The sequence below is a fragment of the Rhinolophus hipposideros genome, assembly GCF_964194185.1.
Source record: "Rhinolophus hipposideros genome assembly, chromosome: 6".
In the NCBI taxonomy this organism is placed as follows: Eukaryota; Metazoa; Chordata; class Mammalia; order Chiroptera; family Rhinolophidae; genus Rhinolophus; species Rhinolophus hipposideros.
The window spans coordinates 9,741,644-9,762,554 of record NC_138052.1 but is presented as its reverse complement, the minus strand read 5'-3'; the positions used below and the strand labels follow the sequence as shown (position 1 = coordinate 9,762,554).

Here is a 20,911-nt window from a genome sequence, read left to right as displayed (position 1 = left end):
CATCACAGCTGTTCTGGGACCCGCCGGACGGCAGCAGCAAAGTGCCAACCGACAGTGGCGTGGGCAGCAGTGCCAACAGTGGTGCCACTTCCAACCTCACATTAGGGCTTTGTGAGGAGGCCTTTGTGACTGTGCAGGCCTCTGAGAGCCTGTCCCCTGAGCACAAAGCACCCAAGGAGAGTGTCGCCGGGGCTTTTGCTGTGTTGTTATGGCTGCTCCAACCTCAGCCCTTCATTGCCTGTTCACTCCCAGCTGATCATGCTTTTGTAAGACCAAATAATATTCCATTGTGTGGAATATGCCATATTTTATTTGTTCGTTCCAGTTGATGGACATTTGGGTTGTTTCCAGCTTTCGGTTATTGTGAATATATCAACATTTATGTGCAAATATTTGCTTAGGTACCTGCATTCAATTCTTTTGGGCTACTCCTGAAATTGCTTGATCATATGGTAACTCTGTTTAATTTTGTGAGGAGCTGCCAAACTGTTTTCTACAGTGGCTGACCCATTTTACATCCCAACCAGTAATGTATGAGAGTTTCAGTTTCTCCACACCCTCGCACTTATTTTCTGTTTGTTTGTTTTGTTTTGTTTTTATGGCTATCCTAGTGATTGTGCAATTTTATCCTCTTGTGGGTTTCCTAATGACTGATAATGCTGAGGATGTTTTGCTATGCTTGTTGACCATTCGTCTATCTTCTCTGGAAAAATGTCTGTTCAGATACTTTGCCCATTTTTTTACTGGGTAGTTTGTCTTTTTGTTGAGTTGTTAGGGGTTCTTTATATTTTCTGCATACTAGGCCTTTGCCATATCTGTGATTTGCAAATATTTTCTACCATTCTGGGGACTGTCTTTTCACTTTCTTGATAATGTTCTTTGATGCCTAAAAATTTTTAATTTGATAAAGTCCAATTGGTCAGCCTACTTTTAAAGACACATTTAAATGACATTTTATTATGGAAATTTCCAAACATACATAGAGTACAATATAATGAACCCCCTTAACTTGTCATGAAGCTTCAACAACTACCAATATTTTACCAATGTTGTTTCATATATGCCCGTTTTTGTTTTTGTTTTTGTTTTGGCTGTAGCAGACATCACATTTTTGCACCTGTAAATACTTCAATATGCATCTCTAACTGATAAGGACTTTTTGGTTTACATAAACATCATGCTTCATCCTACCTATCAAAATAAACAATTCATTAATATCATCTAATACTCAATCCATATTCAAATGTCCCCAGTTGTCTCAAAGGTGTCTTTTTTTTACAGTTAGTAAACTGTTGATTCAGGATCCAAACAAAAGCCACATATTTCATTTAACTGCAATATCTTTCAAGTCTCCTACTTATAACAAACAGTCTCCTTTCCTTCCATCTTTTTCAACCATTGATTTGTTAGAAAAACCAAATCATTTGCCCTGTAGAATATCCCACATTCTGGATCTGGCTGAAGTCACATATTAAAACATGTTATAGCACCATTCACATACAAACAACTGAGCAGCCAAAGTGAAGTCTCAGAACCAGAACAGATCTGAATAATAATAGCTTATAGTTACTTACATGGCACAACCTGTGCTGGGCAGTACACATACATCACCTCATTGAATCTCCATAACCCTAGGAAGTAGATAGTACTCTCATCCCCATTGTACTGATGAGAACACTAGGCCTAGAGAGGTTAACTTGCCCAAAGACACACAGATAATAAAGGGTGGAGCCAGGATCTAACCCCAGCCGTCTGGCTTCCTCATTTGTGCTCTTCACCATTTCCAGATTTACAGCTGGTCACAGAAACCCTTTGTGACAGATAGGATGCGTTTCAAGGCCAAGATTGAAGGGAGACCCCCAAGTCCTTTTCAGAAGCAAGTGACTTGAAGTACTATTTCCTCCACCCCTTCAGCTATGCAAATGAGAGTGCCTAGGTGGCTTCTAGGATAAGAATGTAACAAGGCCATTTCAGATGAGAAAACCGAGATCCATAGAGGTGACATCCTTTACACAAGGGCCCCCAGTCTCCTAAGGAAGTTCTCTTTCCCTGGGCTGCAGTCTCCCTAAGCACCGATTCTGGGCTGAAGCACTGGCCCAGGTCCAGAGGCAGCCACACCAGGTCTAGGTTCTCCCCTAGTGTCAGCAGGGGTCTCTCTCTGCCTGGCCAGTCCATGACTCCACAAGAGGCTGCTGGGCCACGCCTGAGACAGAAATGCCAATCCCAAGTTGTCCACATTGGATGACACACACACACACACACACACACACACACACACACAGAGGGTTAGCTGGCAATCAAGTATAGTCCAGACTGACCCACTGCAGCTGGTCCTTTTGTGGTCAGGAACCCTGCAGAGAGGTGGTTTGTCTGGAGACACAGTGGTCCATGGGCTACTAACCTTCCAAAGCCTCAGCCCAATACCCACAAGCTTCTAGGTCTCCTTTCATCCTCACCTTTCCACCCAGAAGGTAAGCCCTCCTTTCCCCCTTCCCTGGGGGCTCGGAAGAGGAAGCCAGACACAGAGGCCAGATCCACTTGGGAGAATTAGTAAGATCCACTAGGTTGAATTTGTATGAAGGCAGGAGCCATAATGGGAAATGTGCAGGGACAGGAGTCCCATTCTGATCCGGTGCATGGGAGCTGGGCATCCTGCTCAAGCAAAAGGCCTCAGTTTCTTCATTTATAAAGTGGGAATAGATTACATCAAGGGTCTCAAAGAATTTTTCAGTATAGGTCTGGATAGGAAATATTTTAGGCTATCTGCGCCAGGGTGTCTCTGTTCTCACTCCACTCTGTCCTTCCAGGGAAAGCAGCCATAGACATTTGTAAAGGAACGGTGGTGACTATGTTCCAATAAAACTGGGTGGCAAGCTGCTGGGCTTGGTGCACAGGCAAGCCCATCCCTGACATACTCATAGAGCTGCTGGGAAAGTGAGGTGACAGATGTGACACTGCTCTGTACACTGTACAGTGTGGGTCAGTTGAGAGGAATTGGGGGTAAGGGGCGGCAAAGCGGACGTGGCAACTAAAATAAAACCCAGAGGACCCCACCAGCGGTGAGTGCTTCCAGGCAGGAAAGGTCACGGACCTGGCAGTCAGGCGGGCATGGGCTCCACTGGCGGCTCTGCTGTTGGCCGCCTCACAGCGCACGCGGGGCCGCCGTTTCCTAGAGAGTTAAACGGTGAGCAACCCACCGCCGGGCCTTTGAGGATCGCAGAGCAGCCCAGGCTCTCAGGTAGGAGGCAGCCTCCCACGGCCCGGAGCAGCCGCGGGCTCCGCCCCGCTCCACCTGCCCCGCCTCCGGCCCCGCCTCCGGCCCCGCCTCCGGCCCCGCCTCCGGCCCCGCCTCCGGCCCCGCCTCCGGCCCCGCCCCCAGAGCGCCCGCGCTCCCGGCCGACGTGCTCTGCGCCGGCCCCGCCCCCGCCGCCGGGCCGGCGTGCGTGGCTCCCGGCCCCGCCCCGCGCACGTGTCCCGGCGTCCGGCTGCGGCGGCGGAGGTGAGCGCGCGGGGAGGGCGGCGATGGGGTGCGGGCCTCAGGGCTCCCGCTGCCCGGGCTCCGTGGCGGCGACGCGTTCGAGCCCCGGCGTAGCCCCGGGCCCGCGGGCAGCCGAGCGGGAAGCCCTGTGCGCGGTCCTGCAGCCCCTCGCGCTGCCCCGGGGGCCTGCGTGGGACGGGCCGTGGCGCGGCCGGGCCGGGGGCGCTGCGTCCTGGGGGACGGCGCTTCCTGTACGCGCCTCACTGCCCGCGGTGGAAAGGAGGCCCGAGGCCGGGGCGCTGCAGGGGCTTTTGATTAAAATTGGCCAGGCGGTACCCCGTGTTCCTGTTTGCAGCAGTTTACTTGCTAATGAAATACTTTTCACGGGAAGACACTAAGCTTCAACCAAAGTGAAGTAACTGTGAATTGTTACTGAAATGTTGATGGATGAAACAGTGGGATTCCCAGGATGTGTTTCGAAATAAACCGGTTGGAGGGGGAGTGTGCGTGGGACTAGATCAAACGACATGGGCCGTGAGTTGATTGAAGGTGATGTACTATTTTGTCTACTTTTGTGTATGTTTGCAATTTACCATTGAAATTTTTTCACAGATGAAGTTTGCTGGGAACGCCTGACAGCCTGTGTTCAAATACGGTGCCTGGTCGACCGCGTTTCCCCGAAAATAAGACCGGGTCTTATATTAAGGTTTGCTCCAAAAGATGCATTAGGGCTTATGTTCAGGGCGACGTCCTCCTGAAAAATCATGCGAGGGCTTCTTTTCCGGTGAGGTCTTGTTTTCGGGGAAACACGGTGGTCTGCTAGGGCTGCCATGACAGGTACTGGGTGGCAGAAATTTATGTTCACGTAGTTCTGGAGACTGGGAGTCCAAGAGCAAGGTGTCCGCAGGGCCGGTTTCTTCTGAGGCTTCTCTCAATGGCTTGTCACGTCTCGCAGTTTTTCCTCTGTATGTACCTGTGTCTCAGTCTCCTGTTCTCCTAAGGACACCAGTCGTATTGGATTAGGTCCTACCTTCATGACTTCACCGTCATTACCTCTTTAGAGGCCTCATCTCTAAACAGTCACATTCTGAGATACTGGGGGTTAGGACCTCAACGTAGACATTTAGGAGGACACAGGTCAGCAGGACACAAGTCACAAGGTAACACTGCCACTTTTACTAGTTTAGAATTCTGACCACTTTACTTAGCCTATCTGTGCCTCAGTTTCCACTGCTTTAAAATAGGGCAGTAGTACTAATTAGGTCATGTAGGTGTGAGCATTCAGTTGTGAGATACTGCCTGTAAAGCTCTCAGAACTGTGTCTGGCATCTAGTAGTACTCAGTAAGTTGAACATGTTTCACCTATAAATTAGTGATCAGAGCGCTTCACGATGGGATGAGTACTGGAGTGAGTGAGTTGAATACTTACTGTTCTGTCTAGCCGTGAGGATAGAACTCATGATCACAGATGACGCCAAGGCGTGTCCACTACTGTGCCCGACACTAACTGTTTGATGTGTGTTCATTCATTTACTCATCACAGCCACCCCAGGGGTGGGCCATTGTCACAAAGCTTTTTGGCAGATGGAGAAGGTGATGCAGAGAGATGGAGATGGGATTTGAACTCAGGCTCCAAAGCTCATGCTCTCACCACTGTGCTGTGTTACCCCACTTAAAAAGGATGTGGTCCTGGGGGGTGTTCATTGTGCAGGCACACCTGGAGAACTGCTGGCTGACTTCTCTTTTTCTTGGCCCAGGTTTATAGCAGTGGCAGCATTCATGGCAGGGCCCCTGTGGCGGGTCGCAGCATTTGTGCAGAGACACAGGACAGGCCTTCTGGTGGGTTCTTGTGCAGGCCTGTTTGGGGCCCAAATCTCTTACCACCTCTTCCCAGATCCTGTGCTTCGATGGCTGTACCAGTACTGGCCTCGGGGGCAGCCAGCCCCGCTCTCCCCAAAGCTACAGAGACTCTTCCAAGAGGTGCTACAGGACATAGGCATCCCGTCAGGCCATTGCTACGAGGCCTTCACCACCTTCACCTTCCAGCCTGTGAGCGCTGGCTTCCCACGACTCCCTGCTGGGGCTGTGGTGGGCATCCCTGCCAGCTTCCTGGGTGATACAGTGGCCAACGCTAACCGGCCTGTGGTCATACATGGGCAAAGAGTGGACTGGCAAAGCCCCGCAGGTGCCCGGCTGAGAGATGCCCTGACCCTGTCCCACGATGCCCAGAAGTTCGCCTTAGCCAGGGAGGTGGTGTACCTGGAGAGCGGTGCAGCTACCCTGCAAGCCCTGCCAGCCCCAGCTTGCCTGGCAGGAACCTGGGCACTGAGCGTGGGTGCCAAGCATGCGCTGGGGCTCTATGGAGGCCCCATGACCTTACGGGCTGCCTTCAACCTGATGGCAGCAGTGGCAGGCTTTGTGGCCTACAGCTTCTCCACGGACTCTCTCACTCATGCTTTGGAAGCCTGGCTGGACCGCCACACTGCATCTCTGTCTGCAGCCTATTCCCAGGGTGGAGTGGAGTTCTATGAGAAGGTTCTGTCGGCCAACCTGGCCCTGCGCAGTCTCTTGGGCAGCCCTGGAGAGAAGCTGTATTCGCCCAGCGGGAATGTCATTCCCAGACACTGGTTCCGCATCAAACATTTACCCTACACGACCCGCCGGGACTCCGTGCTGCAAATGTGGAGGGCGACGCTCAACCCAGGCCGCTCCTGAGGGGTTTATCTCATGGACAGTTCCAGCTCGTGCAGGCGCCACCTGCCATTGACTCAGGGGCTCTCTGGATGCCTCTGCACCCACATCCCAATGTCCGAAAGACCACAGGCTTTGGAGTTAAATGCCTAGATTTTACCCCAACTCACATCTTAAAATCTCAGTGACCTTGGGCATATCGCTTTATGAATCTGACCGTTGGTTTTCTCCACTATAAAATGGGGATGATGTAAACTTCCTGACAGAGCTGTGGGGTCACCTGGAAGAGAGAGTGTGCCATAAATAAACAGGATGTCCCTTGTTCTTGGTCTTTGAATACAAGTGGGCTGTGCAGATGAGGACACATCTCACCAGCAGAGGTGCTTGCAGGATGTGAACACTTTGCTGCAGTGAAGAACTATCCTGGAATTTACCTGAGAGTCAAATCCCAATTTCCTTCTACTGTGGTCGAGATTAAAAGCACTGAGAAGCCAAGATAAGAAGCTAGTGTGCACCAGAGAGACTGGGAAATGGGAGCTAGTGGTGGGGCATGAAGGGTGGTGTATCCAGTGCAGATGGCATGCTCAGAGAGGGCTGGGCAGCCAACAAGGCATTGTGGGCCCCAGAGAGCCTCTGGACCTGAAGGAGAGGTGTTGCTAGAACCTGACGAGACCTGTGGTGAGGGAGACCTGGTCGGAGCTCTGGCCAAAGGAAGAGGAAGGAACAAGTCATTGCCAAACAGGCCCTGCAGGGAGGCAGCCTGCTGATGGGGTCCAGAGCCTGGTCAGGGCTTGGAGAGGGGAGTGAGGTGGGGGCAGTGAGGGGAGATGGAAATGAACTTGGCTCACGGGCAGCGATGAGAGCAGATAGGTCGAGGTGGGCAGTGGACCCGGGCCTGGAGTCACACTCAGGACCCAGGGGAGGCTGCATCCTCTGGGGCTGGATAGAGGAGACCCCACTTTTAATCCTTGGGCAGGAGACCCCCGTGGGGATAGTCAGGAGCATTGTGATCAGCAAGCCAGGCTTTCTGTATTGTCTTTATTGGCAATTACATTTTCCCTGAAAGAGCTGAAGAATTCAGGCCTGGTACCAATGTCTCAGGGATGGGTACAGAGCAGTCCAGGAGGCCCACTAGGGTGACACATAGTTCCTGCAGAGGACCATGAACGGAGAGTGGAGGGCAGGGAGGCACGCCTTCCTCCTGGGTCCTTCACTGGGCTGGCACGCAGTGCCCTGGCTCCATTCTGTGCCAGCTTGCAGGTGCCTGCATCGGGCCTAGGCAGACTGAGTTGCTGCTGGCAGAGCACCCCACCCCTTAGGTCCCTGGGACAGCATTGGGCACAGACTTGAGGAATGCATAGATGGATAGATGAGATAGTGAGTGGGTGAGCGAGTCCCCACTCAGGGAAATGCCACTTCAGTGGGCCCGCATCATATCACCCAGTGGCTGCTGCCACGTGGGACCATCTAATCGTGGCTGTAGAAGTGTCATTTGGGATCTGGATCCGATGAGCTCTACTTTTTACCACTCTAGTCTCACCCCAACTACTCTCAATACTGCAAGAGCCAAGATGGTGGCATCAGGCATTCCCGATCTGCCCAAATAGTAAGGTCAGGGAGCCCCATTGTACGTGTGTGTGGGGTGGAACCCCTGAAATGGCTGCTTACCTGGCTCCCTCTGTGTCAAATTTTGTTTCCACTCATGGGCTTTACGTGGCGCCACCTCCAAACTTCCACTCATGGAGGCTCCATCCTGTGAGCTGCCGATCCTCTTCATTGCCTTCTACAAATGCCCCAAGCCTGGCCCAAGCTCAGGCAGTGTGACCATCTGAAACCCTCCCAGGGTAGCCCCCTTCCCTGGCAGGTTGGCAGGCAGGCAACAACTGCTGAGAAACTGCTTTGGGCTCTGTATCCCTTCCCTCAGCCCACCATGCCACCATCCCACCTCACAGCTAACCCAGTGCCCAGCCTTGTCTGGGGGCTCTCAGCTCCATCTTTGCCCTTGGCGCCACCTATGGAAGTGCAGGTCTGAGTGGCTTCTCCCCTGCTTAACGTCCTTTGTGGGCATCCCCTTGCTTTCTGACTAAAGCCACATCTCCCAGCCTGGGCATGCTGGCCTCCCCGACCGTCCTGTGTCCCACTTACCCCAGCTCTGTAGATGGCAGCCTCACAAGCACTGTAGTTCCTTAACTGCTTCCCCTCCTTCCCCACACAGCCCTTTATCATGGCTGTGTCTCACCTGAGCTACTCTCCTGGCTACTGCCTCTGTCTCCTTTGCTCAATTATTTAATGCTCCTCCTGCAGGATGACTCAAGGACCTGACTCCGGGAGCCGTCCCCATTCATGCCCTGTGAGCACACTATCTCTGCCTAGCCTTACTGTCATTAAATAATTAAGTTGTCATAGAGTTAGTGGCCTAGCATTTCCTGCTGAAATGTACTACCTACAAGGGCAGGGTTATGGGTTGTGAGTACAGCTCTGGACTGAGGCGCTCCACAACATTTTTCCAAGTCAAGTTTTGACTGTCAATCTTAGTTGTGGAGGGTGCTTTTCATCTTCAAGTTGTTGTCCTTTCAATCTTAGTTGTGGAGGGCGCAACTCAGCTCCAGGTCCAGTGGCCAGTTGCTAGTTGCAGGGGGCACAGCCCACCATCCCTTGGTGGAGTCCAACAGGCAACCTTGTGGTTGAGAGGACGCGCTCCAACCAACTGAGCCATCTGGGAGGCAGCTCAGCTCAAGGTGCCGTGTTCAATCTTAGTTGCAGGGGGCTCTGCCCACCATCGCTTGTGGGACTTGAGGAATTGAACTGGCAACCTTGTGGTTGAGAGCCCACTGGCCCATGTGGGAATCGAACCGGCAGCCTTCGGAGTTAGGAGCATGGAGCTCTAACCGCCTGAGCCACCGGGCTGGCCCCCACAACATTTTTGAATACACGAGTGAGGCTCTTAGGCTACGACGGGCAGTCCTGGCTCTTTAGAGTCTCTGAGTGATTGTAGTAAGGCTGGTTGGACACCCTGGGCAAGGATGCATGAATTGGATGTGACCCTGTCCTGTCTTCCCAACACGGGACTTTCCAAGGGCAGAGCCTAGCCCAATCCCCCATGGTTACTGATTTCCATGGCGAAACCAGGACACTTCCGGGTCATTTCCTACAGGGTACAGGTTACTATTCAGTGAACCAGGGGCCCCACGAGAGGCTTTAGGGGAAGGTGACCTGTAAAATTTTGTGATGTATTCGCAGTTCCGGGTTGGTTACAGAAAGAAGGAAAATGCTCTAGGGTTTTGCAGATGGGCTAGGTGAGAGGAGGTTACCTGTGAACCCTGCCCTGCATCTTCCTTCTCAGTCAGCAGCACTCGCCCGGGGTCCCTAGGGAACATTTTTCTAGTGAGTCGTGCCTTCTGCATGTTCCTGGCTCTCAGCTACATCAACACACAAATACACCACCACCCCCCCCCAAAACACACATGCACATCCAGACAGAATACTGGGAGGGGAGTCCCAGACTCATGGTGCTGGCATTGGCTCTGCCCATCCCGGACCCTAGCAGGCTCTACTGCCTCCGTTCCCAGTAGCCGGCGTCCACAGTGCAGCCATGCCTGGAGCTGGGCACACAAACATGGAACCTGATCGCCATGTATGTATATATCACAAGCTGGGTCCCAAATGGACATGTAGCCCCTCACCCAGTGAGGCGGCCTCCCCACCACATCCCCATAGTAATGTTTATGGGTCCTTTATTGTGCACCACACACTGTGCTGGGTTCTTAGAGTCATTTGTTAAATTTATCTCCAAATTGGGATGTGTAGTTGGTAATAATATTTCAATTTTACAGGCAAGGAAACAGCACAGAAAGGGGAAGAAATTTCCCCCAAATCATAAAGCTTTGTAAGTGGCAGAGCCAGGATTTGAAACCAGCAGTCTGGCTCCAGATCCCATTCTCAAAACTACATTTATACTGGCCTATTTATCCTGAGGGTTTCATAGTGCAAATTTGTACTGTGGACTCTACAGCCTTTCTCCCCATGCTGGTTAGGGGTGATTTTCCAGCCTCACCTCTTTTATCAGGAAAAAATGATCACTGAGAAGAGCCTTCTGGAACTCCCAGGAGACAGCCTATCAGCTAACTAGAGGAAGGGGCCACCCGATCAATTGTGTGTAGTGCTGAGGTGGGAATGGTGTGGAAGGGCAGAGTGTCACGGAGCCCTCGGAGGCGCCAGCTGAGGACAAGGACACCTTAGGAGGCAGAAAGCACAGACTGGGGGGGGGGGGAGGTGCAGCCGTGGGTTCAAATCCTGGTCCTGCCATTTTAGCAGAGTGACCTTGAACAAGTGATTTCACAGCTCTGATCCTGAGTTTTCTGTCTATAAAGTGGGGACAGTAACATGAATCTTACAGCATTGTTTTGACAATGAAAGTGAAATAAATTTGCAGAATGTGGAGCCCAGTGAGGATATATACCATGTTTCCCCAAAAATAAGACCTAATCGGAAAGTAAGCCCTAGCATGATTTTTCAGAATGACATCCCCTGAACGTGTCTTTTGGAGCACAACTTAATATAAGACCCGGTCTTATTTTGGGGGAAACACGATAGTAAGCTTTAAATGAAGATTGGTTTCCTAAATTTTAGTGTTTTTAAGTGGTACAAGTACCAGAGTGTTCGGGGCTTGGAGTTGCTACCCAAATACTAGCAATTCCTTGAGACTGGATCCCTCCCAGGGAACTGACTGCTGCCTAATAGAGGTCTGCACTTAGAGCTTTTCAAGCCCCAGTTACAGCATCTTTAGGTTAATATCAGTTGACACCTTTTGAAAAATTACTTGGCAGAAGCTGAAAGCAAATAACCCAGGCGACCCTAGGGGGAGATATCAGGTTGGTACAAACGTAATTGCAGTTTTTGCGTTGTTGAAATTTGACATTTGATATTGGAATACATTCTTAAAGAAATGTGGTTATGTTATACATCACTTTAATGCACATTTCTCGCTTTATGTCTTTTTTGCTAATGACTTATTTGCTGTTTATTTTATATTTATTTTAGACTATGGAAATGATGTTAGACAAAAAGCAAATTAAAGCGATTTTCTAATTTGAGTTCAAAATGGGTCGTAAAGCAGCAGAGACAACTCGCAACATCAACACCTTTGGCCCAGGAACTGCTAACGAACGTACAGTGCAATGGTGGTTCAAGAAGTTTTGCAAAGGAGACGAAGGCCTTGAAGATGAGGAGCAGAGTGGCCGGCCATTGGAAGTTGAAAACGACCAACCGAGAGCAATCATCATAGCTAATCCTCTTACAACTATATGAGAAGTTGCCGAAGAACTCAATGTCGATCATTCTACAGTTATTCGGCATTTGAAGCAAACTGGAAAGGTGAAAAAGCTTGCTAAGTGGGTGCCTCATTTGCTGACCGGAAAAAAAAAAATCGTTGTTTTGAAGTGTCGTCTTCTCTTATTCTATGCAACAACTACAAACCATTTCTTGATCAGTTGTGACGTGGGACGGAAAGTGGATTTTATCTGACAGCTGGCGACGACCAACTCAGTGGTTGGACTGAGAAGTAGCTCCAAAGCATTTCCCAAAGCCAAACTTGCACCAAAAAAAGGTCATGGTCACTGTTTGGTGGTCTGCTGCCGGTCTGATCCACTACAGCTTTCTGAATCCTGGCAAAACCATTATGTCTGAGAAGCATGCTCAGCAAATCGATGAGATACACTGAAAACTGCAATTCCTGCAGCCGGCACTGGTCAACAGACAGGGCCCAATTCTTCTCCACGACAACACCTGACTGCACGTTGTCGCACAACCAACACTTCAAAAGTTGAATGAATTGGGCTACGAAGTTTTGCCTTATCCCCCATATTCACCTGACCTCTCGCCAACCGACTATCACTTCTTCAAGCATCTCGACAACTTTTTGCAGGGAAAATGCTTCCACAACCAGGAGGATGCAGAAAATGCTTTCTAAGAGTCCGTTGAATCCCAAAGCATGGATTTTTATGCTACAGGAAAAAACAAACTTGTTTCTCATTGGCAAAAATGTATTGATTGTAATGGTTCCTATTTTGATTAATAAAGATGTGTTTGAGCCTAGTTATAATGATTTAAAATTCACAGTCCAAAACCGCAATTACTTTTGCACTAACCTAATGCCAGACTGGAGCAGGCGGCCTTAAGATGGGAGAGTCTTTTACAACAATACTGGGTATCCTTCAATACTAGAACATTTCAGTGTTGGTGAGGTTGTGGTGAAATGGGCACGAGCATATGCTCTTGGTGACATTTGTAGAGGCAGCCTAGAAGATGGCCCCCATTGATCCCTGCTCCTGTATGCATGACCTGGTGTCATCCTCTCCCTTGGTCCCCTTGGTTCAAAACAATAGAATTTGACAACACTAAGATGATATCACTTCTGTGATTAAGTTACAAAAGATTGTGGCTTCTTTCTTGCTAGCAGAGTGTTGTCTTCTTGGACACATGCTTTGATGAGTTGCCATGTTGGAGAAGCCCACAGGGCAAGGAACAGAGAGTGGCCTCTGACCAACAGCTGGCTAAGAACTGAGGTCATCAATCCAACAACCCCTGAGGAATTGCATCCTGACAACAACCACATGAGTGTGAAAGAGAATCCTTATCTAGTGAAGCTTTAAGATGATTCCCCAGTCAGTGACACCTTCATTGCAGCCTGTGACACAGCCTGAAGCTGAGGACACAAGTAAGTCATGCCTGGGTCCCTGAACCACAGAAACAGTGAGACAGTAAATGTGGGTTGTATTAAGCGACTTCGTTTTATAGTAATTTTTTATGTAGCAATAGATAACTAATACACATTACTAATTGCCATAATGTTTTCAGAAAGCAATCTGGTAAAACCTGATACAATCATAAAACTATTTTTTAATCTAAATACATCATATATATGACACATACATATGATTATTCATATGTATATAAATATATGATATATATGATTATTCATATACATATATGAATGATGGAAATGTTGAACAGTAATTACTTAGGAAATTGTAGTACATCCATTTTTTTGAATATTGTTCAGTAACTCAAAAGTTTAATTATGAAGACTGGCAGAAATGTGGAAATATTCGTTATAAACATCAAATCTTTAAAAAAAATATGAAGTGCTACTTCCACGATGATTGCAATAATGTAAACATGGTAAGATCTGGGAGGAGATTCACACATTGAAAGGAATTCTGTTATGGTGGAATTTTCAATGACTTTATTGTTTCAATATATAAAAGGACGTACCACTATACACATTTATATATATGTACAAAGCATTACTCCGGAGGGGTCCATGGGCCCACTCTATCTCCCTGCATTAAGGTGACAGATTCTAGCATCACTGTTTTTGGCCCTGTCTCCTTGGGGTGTGGCCAGCCTTCTGTCTGTCAGTCACTGTGGTGGTCACGAAAATGTGCTGCTCGGATCTGCTGTGGGAGCAGAATTGACTGACAGCCCCAGTTGTTGTTTCTCTAGACCCACCCCCACATTTTCCCTGTGGCCATGTCTCTGGCGGTTGCTTTCAGCCAAGGACTGGTCATGGTGACAACAGTAACGTGGGCCCATCCCAGGGAATTGCAGGACGCCTCCAGTGAGTGACTAAGGCTCAAGGACTCTCCAGTGGCCTGGGCAGAGCTTTCCTAGAACTGCTCTGAAGTCTGAGACCCTTCCTACCCAACCATCCTTTCTTCCCTCTCTCCTTCACAGTTGGCAGACCTGCATTACGGTATGAAGGTCCCCCCACTTTCTTCTGTTCCCTCCCCCTTTGTCCTTCACAGGCATTTCCCCCAACACATGTCTTACTCACTTAGTCCTGTCTCGGTGTCTATTTCTCAGAGGACCTGAACTAACGCGCTTACTCCCTCACCCATTCAGGTGCAGGGTGAGGCCCTGAGGACACACACACTCTTGCCCTCGCGGAGCTTGCAGTCCTGCAGAAGAGACAGACAAGGAAACCTGCTATTTACATTCACTTAATTCTTACCATTTGGGGTGGGATGTTTCAGATGTTTATCCAAGTGAAGTTAGTTTTTAGCAATGTAAATATACTTTCGACAATGTAAATTAACACCAGACTTATTTGAAGTCATTATATGAGTGAGGCCTCCTCTTTTGGTGAAAAGTGACTGAAACTCAACTCAAACTAGCTTAGGCCAAAAGGGTCTGTGTTGGAAGGCTCCTCTGGTTCTGTGATGTCAGGGGCATACCTGGGCCTTATAGACAAGGAATCAGAGATTCAAACACCACCTGGAGCCTTCTTTCATCTCTTATCTGTTTCTGTTGCACCAGCTTTCTTCCAGGGAATTATGCCACAAACAAATCGAATGTCCCACCTTTTCATTTGTCTTAGAGTAAGAATAAGCCTCTTTGCCCAGCTCTGCTTTTTCAAACCATAAGGAAGGACTCTTATTGGCCAGACTTAGGTCATGTGCTAATCAGGACCAAAACCGTGTGTTTCAGTCAGCCCTGCTTGACATGGTTACTCATCCCTCTAGTTCAATTAAGTATGACCAGTAGTTGGGATGCTCCACAAGATCTATTTTTGTTAGGAAAATGGGCATTTTCCAGAAGAAAGAGGGGATGCTGGGTTGGCGAAACCAGAGATGTTCACCCCAAACATCCAATTCTTAATAATAAAGACTATTAAAGCAAAAAAAAAAAAAAGCCCTGCAGTGACAACACAGTGAGATCAGGCACTGAAGGTGTGTAAGGGACAGGTTAGTGGGAGCACAGGGGAAGGACATCTAACCCAGACTGGGATGGTAGGTGGGCAGGAAGGACTTCCCAGAAGAGGGGACCCTGGTGCTCAAACCCCTAAGTGTGAGTTGAAAGAAGCTAATGCTAATAATGTCAAAGACTTATCTGACAGTGGCGTGCCAAACCCTTTACATAGTAACTTATGCAATCCCCACAAAAATCTTATTGTGCCCATTTTACAGGTGGGAAGATTAAGGCATAGAGAGGTCAAGTGGTTTCCCACCAGCCAGTGCTAGACAATGTGACCGGGGCAGTCTGTCTCTAGCATTCGTGCTCTTCGCCACTATACCGTGTCAGGCAAGTGAAACAGGCTATGGGACTAGTCTGTGCAAAAGCCAGAAATGGGGCAGTTTTGTGGTTTTGTGTCAGTCAGGGCCCAACCAGGAGACCGAGACCACACAGCAATTTGAACAAGGGAAGTTTGATATGAAGAACTATTATTCTATAAGAAATTTTTATTATCATTATAACAGGGATTGGATTTATGAGGGATTAGCTTGTAAGAACTCTAGGAGTACGTGAGAAGCAGCCACTGCCCCTGCCCAGGCTGAGATCCAGACCTCATTGGAGAAGGTGTCAGCATGGCATATGGTGGTGGGAAGTTGCTCAGGTCAGGTGCCATGCTGGCAGAACTTGCTGGAAATCCCCCCCTTGGGGGTAACAGGAAAGCCAGCCACAGCAGGTGACCCACTTTGGAACTCAATCCCAAGCCACCTGAGGGAATGCCGGGGCCCATGGGGAGCAGCTTCCCCAGTAGCACTCTGCTGAAACGCCACTAAAAGCTGCCAGGGCAGGCCGTGCTGCAGGATCCCGACCCCGGGGAGGCTGCACTCTGGAGGAGCCCGCCTGGCAAGAGGAGCACGCTGGAACCAGGAAGAGGAAACCCCAGCCCTGCTCCAGTGTCCCTCCAGCGCCCTCTCCTGACAAAATTCAACCTCGTGCCCGCTGGGGAGAAATGTCGAGAGGGTCTGTCTCCATTTTCTCCGAGCAGGCAATGAAGGATGGATTTGGGGTTGAGAGGCAATCAATGAATAACGGGTCCACTTGCCAAAGAACAAAACCCAGCCTGCTGGCATAGAGTGCAGGGAAGTTGTGGGTAGCGAAGAGGCTGAGCAACCTGGCAGGGACCGGAGTACGCAGGGCCTTGTGGGCCGTGGCGAGGTGTTCAGACTTTGTTGTAACCGCAGTGCAGGCCTGTGAGGATGTTATAGCAAGAAAAGGACATGGTTAGGTTTGGATTTTAGAAAGTGACCCCAGTGTGTACAATGGGGTGAGGGGGCAGAGTGACCAGTTTGGAGGGGGAGGGGACATTGTAGTCACATAGGAGATGATGGCAGTGGCAGTGACGATGGAAAGAAGCAGGACTCGGGCTACCTTTAGGAGGTAGAACTGATGGAATTTGGTGGCGGACTGGGTCTGGGGTGTGGGAGAGGAATGTCAGGGTGACAGGAAGGAATGTCACCTGGGTTTAGGCTTGGTAGCTGGGCATCTGGGGTGCACCCTCTGCCCCTTCCTCTCCCTGCTGTGGCGCTCACAGGCCCTAAGTCCATTCTCTGTCTCCTGGGACTTTCCTCCTCCCTTATTAGTTATGCCTCCTTAGAAAGACATGTTCTTGTGCATGATGACGGAAGACTTTTAACTCACTGGGATGCTTGAGAGCTCCCAGACTGAGGCAGAATGAGTAAGGAGAACTGGAAAATGGTCTTTAAAGCATCCGCAGGTTGTTGAGAGCAAAGGCTCGCGGAGGTGAGTACTGGTGTCCGCCGGCGGCCCTGCCCACTCTCTCCTCCGGTGTGCCTTTCCTCCGGCTGCTCTGTCCTGCACGCTCTACCTCCGCCGCACCCAACCCTAGCAGGCCTGGGGATGCAGGCTCCTCTTTGCACTGCCTGGAGCCACCTGGGCTCAAAGCCTCCCTGGCTCTGGACTTCCTCCAGTCTTGCCCCCTGGAGCCTTTGTTCCCAGAGGGCCTTGTTCCCTGCTACACGCCAAGGGCACATCATATCAACGGGGCCAGGGTCATGTTCTCGTCCACCTCTGCCCGACCCCTCTCACGCCCCCACCCGCTGCACAGGTGGCTGTGCGCATAGGTTGCTACTCACAGGCACTGCAGACGTGGTGAAGGGCGGGGGGGTGCTCAGCTGGGTCCAGGCAAAGGAACAAACGCACCAGAGTCCACGTCGAGAGAAGGACGTAGACAGGCATCCACACACCACACAGGTGGCAGTGTGTGCTTTACAATCACACTCTGATTGTGTTATAGATTCTACTGTTGTCACCAAACAAGACCTGCCAGAGTCTGGCCCCTGGACGCTGACTGGCTCGCTAGCCGTGGACGGTTCCCAGCCTGGCCGTAATTCTGTTTGCTTCACACAGCACAGTCAGGTGCACACTGATCACTGGCTCGGTTTTCCAAGTCCTAAAGTCAGTGTCGGTGTTGAATTTTCCCCGGCGTCATCCACATGTGAAAAGATGAAGGTCCGAGCCCTTTTCCCCACAGAGGCGCTCGCTCACTTTCCTGGTCCCTGAGCTAAAGTCCGCTGAGCGTAGGTCCCCTTCAGAACTACACTCGGGAGGCCGCTGCTGGTTCCCACTGCTCGTGAGTGGCCCTGCAGGCCTAGAACATGTGTCTTTGTCAATTTGCTGAGGCAGGAAAGAAGTGGCAGCAGGGTCCCAGGAGACCTCTATCCACTGGAGAGCCCTTGGCCAGGGGGCAAATCTGTGCCATGCCAGGCAGCCTTTAGCCTCAGAACCAAACCACCTGGGTTAAGATCCTGGCTCTGCAACTTACTACCCTGGGCACATTACTTACCCTCTTGTACCTCAGTTTTCTCATCTGTAAATGGGACTAATGACAATGCCCACGCTAGGGGTGGTTTTCAGAATTTAATAAGTTGATATTTGTAAAGCACTTTGAACAGTGCCTGGCACAGAGTTACAGCTTGAGGAAGTTGGGTATATTTTTATTCACCAAGGCACACTGATTGGGAAGTGGCCCCATGTGACACCTATGGAAACGGCTCAGGCGATTGTGATGTGAGCCAGGGTTGGCAGAACTACCCTCCAGCATTCGGTGGAGGCACAGCCTCATTCACGTGTCTGACTCCCCAAGGACCTCTCTCAGGGCAGCAACAAGGGCCGTTCCCACCCTCTTATTCCCAGTATCTGACACTCAGTTTTCAGGAAGTGTTTGCAAAGTACGTGACTGAGTTGTGTTGGGAATGAAGGAGCGTGACTAGTGCACAGACCCCAGAGGCGTCGGCCTGTGAAGGTCAGCTCAGCCCACATTTCTCAGGGGACCACAGGGGAGAGGCTGCCGCGGCAAGGCCCCTGAACCCGTCCGGACAAGGCACATCCAAAGAATCCCCCAGCACCTTCCGACATGGCTCCCAGCGGCGGCTGGAGGCTGCCCTGAGGCAGAGGTGTCCAGGTCCAGACCACCTGATGGTACACTGACTACCTGTGCTGGTCCCTGGGGAGGAGAGGTGTCCCAACCTGGAGGCCTGGACCCAGCCCCCGCAGAGAAAGGATGTGCAGATGTTATCTCTGGGCTGCAGAGACCCCTCAGAAGTCCGGCCACAGCCACCCCCCGTTGGCCCTGGCCTGCCGGGGCCCCTTTCTAACTGCAGACCCATCGCGTCCTCCATTTCCTAACTCCCGTTCAACCCATTCTGGATCCCACACCTGAGGCTCTCCCTGCCAGCCAAATGAATGTCAGGCGCCGTCTGTTGCCCAAGCCAGTGGCAGCTGCTGGGAAAATGCTTGCATACATATGAATTGATTGTTTTGCCTTGTGATAAGATCTTCAGTTGAGCAAGGGGAGGTTTGCTAAATTATTCAGAGGTTATGTTAATTGTTAGTTAATCCGAGGCAGACCGAACTGACAGCCCAGGGAAAGGGCAGAAGCAAGAAGCCTGGAGACAGCTAAGGAGGCCCAGCAAGCAGCTGCCCTGTGGCCTTAGGAGCAAGCCACGGTGATTTTAGCCACAGGCTCAGGGCCCCCAGTGACAGTACTGGGCCCCTGAGCCCCTGACTGAGCTCACGCTGGGCTGGTCCTCAGCAGAGGTGGCAGAGGTGGCCTTTTGTGTTCACCCAGATGGGCAGAGCTCACATGTTTCCCCAGTATCTCCCAGGCCCTTGCAGGGAGTCTTGCCCTCTGCCTGTTCTGCCCTCCACAGACGAGGGAGCAGCTGCTTTATGCCAGGCTGTTTCCTTACATGATCTCATTTAATTGCTAAAAACCCATTAAAGAAAGGCAAGTATTAGTCTCCTGGTCCAGATGGGACACACAGCTGTTGCTGGTGAGGCCAGGATGAGACCCCTGGAGCCCTAATTGGGAGCCAGGGCTGTTTCTTCCAGCAAGGCTGCAGCCTCACCGGGGAAGTAGGGCTCACCCAGGGTTTCTATAACTGGGACAGCAGCACCCTTTTGTGAAGTGACAAAGCCTCCTGGAGACCCCACGGAGCCCCACTCCCCTGCTGGGGCATTCTTGCTGAACAGATTTGAAGCAGTAGCACATGGAGCCCCCAGGACCCCCCGCCGGAGCACTTCAGTCATTGAGTCACTGCTTTGTCCTATAGAGATATGATGCTTGACTAAGGTCTCGCTTCTGAACGACGGCTTCTTCGTAAAACTTCCTCTGAGGAGAGAAATATGGAGTGACATTATGTCAGCTTTCAGAAAAGGATGCTTCTGAACCACATGGGACACTTGTGACATGCAGATCCCCCCGGCCAACCTAAGAACTACTGAATTAGACCTTGTGTGGGCAAGACCCAGGAAGCTGTATTGTTCACTCGCTTCTCCCTGAGGTGATTTGTGTGTACCCTAAAGTCTGAGAATCGCTGCTTTTGGATAAGCTAACATTTAGGTTAATGTTCCTTAAATACCTAAGGAGTAGAGCCTCAAATCCATGCAGCCCCTTCTGAGGGAAAAGGCCTCGGCCACACCTGAGGCAAAGGTCTCGTGCAGGAACCACGTGGCCCACCCCTGTGACCCCTGCCCACCAGGGGAAGCTTTGAAGAACACACACACACACACACACACACACACACACACACATACACACAGACATACACGAACAAAGAGAAATACGTCACACCCCAGGTAGCATTTGCAAGTCCAGCCCAAATAAGGGTAATATGAATTCCCTGGTCCCATTACATTCTCTCTCACGTAGTTAAACCAGAGGTGCAGGGAGAGAGTAGTGGGGCCTGAAAAGCCTCGAGACCCTAAGAGACATGCTCCGAGGGGGTTATGGTCTTTGCCACCTGTGTGAAGGTCACACTGGACCAGCTTCTGTTCTCAAGGACTCCTGCCACCTTGACTCCCATCCCCTTTGAAGGTGGCGGTGACCTGCTCGGCCCTTGGATGGTAGGGGTCATTTCCATGTGAAAGCATTTTAGAGCCAGGTGTCTCCATCTTCTCTTTCCCCAGTGGGCCTCCAGATGATGGGTCCTCACGTGGGGGTGGCGTGGAACAGAGACCTGTCAACCCGATGGACATGTCGTGAGAGCGAAAAATAAATGTTTGTGGTTTTAAGGCACAGATTTGGGGTTGTTTCTGACCACCGAGTTATGTACCCCCTTCTGCTATATCACACGTAAGAGCCAGGCTACAGTAAGGGTTAACCTCCCTCTGCTTAGACAACGCACGTGGTCTGAGCACTAACCTGGGAGTGGGCTGGGGGGTGGCTCCTCTATAGGAGGTGAGAATCTGCTCACTGGAAGCCGTCCTGCAGATTCCTCACGCTTAGGGCTTTGCAGCCCTCATCAGCTGGTACTGCAAAGCCTTGCAGCAAAACAAACACCAAGAGACGATTGCGCGACACAGAGCTGGTAAAAGTGCCTTGTTCAGGGGTGGGTGACAGTGTCTTTGTGTCTTTCTTCTTTTTTCTCCATTAAAATTGCTCAGCTAAGGTGACAGTCCTGGAACGCGAACAAAACAGGACTGGGAAAACTC

At 50.6% G+C, this 20,911-nt stretch overlaps 2 protein-coding genes across 4 annotated transcripts in view; both read left to right on the top strand.

Moving 5' to 3' along the window:
• Positions 1 to 12,274, top strand: part of CFAP221 (cilia and flagella associated protein 221) — a 126,549-nt gene extending 114,275 nt beyond the window's left edge. Inside the window, exon 25 of the mRNA XM_081052840.1 lies at positions 11,210 to 12,274. The gene's annotated coding sequence lies outside the window, so the exon portion shown is untranslated. The remainder of the gene's footprint in view (positions 1 to 11,209) is intronic.
• Positions 3,472 to 6,952, top strand: TMEM177 (transmembrane protein 177). 3 transcript variants are annotated; one of them, XM_081052843.1, is made up of 3 exons: positions 3,472 to 3,499; positions 4,091 to 4,184; positions 5,236 to 6,493. In XM_081052843.1, exon 3 carries the CDS (start codon positions 5,258 to 5,260, stop codon positions 6,191 to 6,193), a length of 936 nt encoding a protein of 311 aa, XP_080908969.1. In that variant the 5' UTR covers positions 3,472 to 3,499; positions 4,091 to 4,184; positions 5,236 to 5,257; the 3' UTR covers positions 6,194 to 6,493. The 3 variants fall into 3 exon arrangements, with proteins under 3 accessions (XP_080908969.1, XP_080908968.1, XP_080908967.1); XM_081052842.1 differs by lacking the exon at positions 4,091 to 4,184 and having other exon boundaries at positions 5,236 to 6,952; XM_081052841.1 differs by lacking the exons at positions 3,472 to 3,499; positions 4,091 to 4,184 and adding an exon at positions 3,502 to 4,027 and having other exon boundaries at positions 5,236 to 6,662.
• Positions 12,275 to 20,911: the final 8,637 nt, after the last annotated feature.

Coding starts and splice junctions, on each gene's coding strand:
- TMEM177 (XM_081052842.1), top strand. CDS start 5,258: ATGGCAGGGCCCCTGTGGCGGGTCGCAGCATTTGTGCAGAGACACAGG.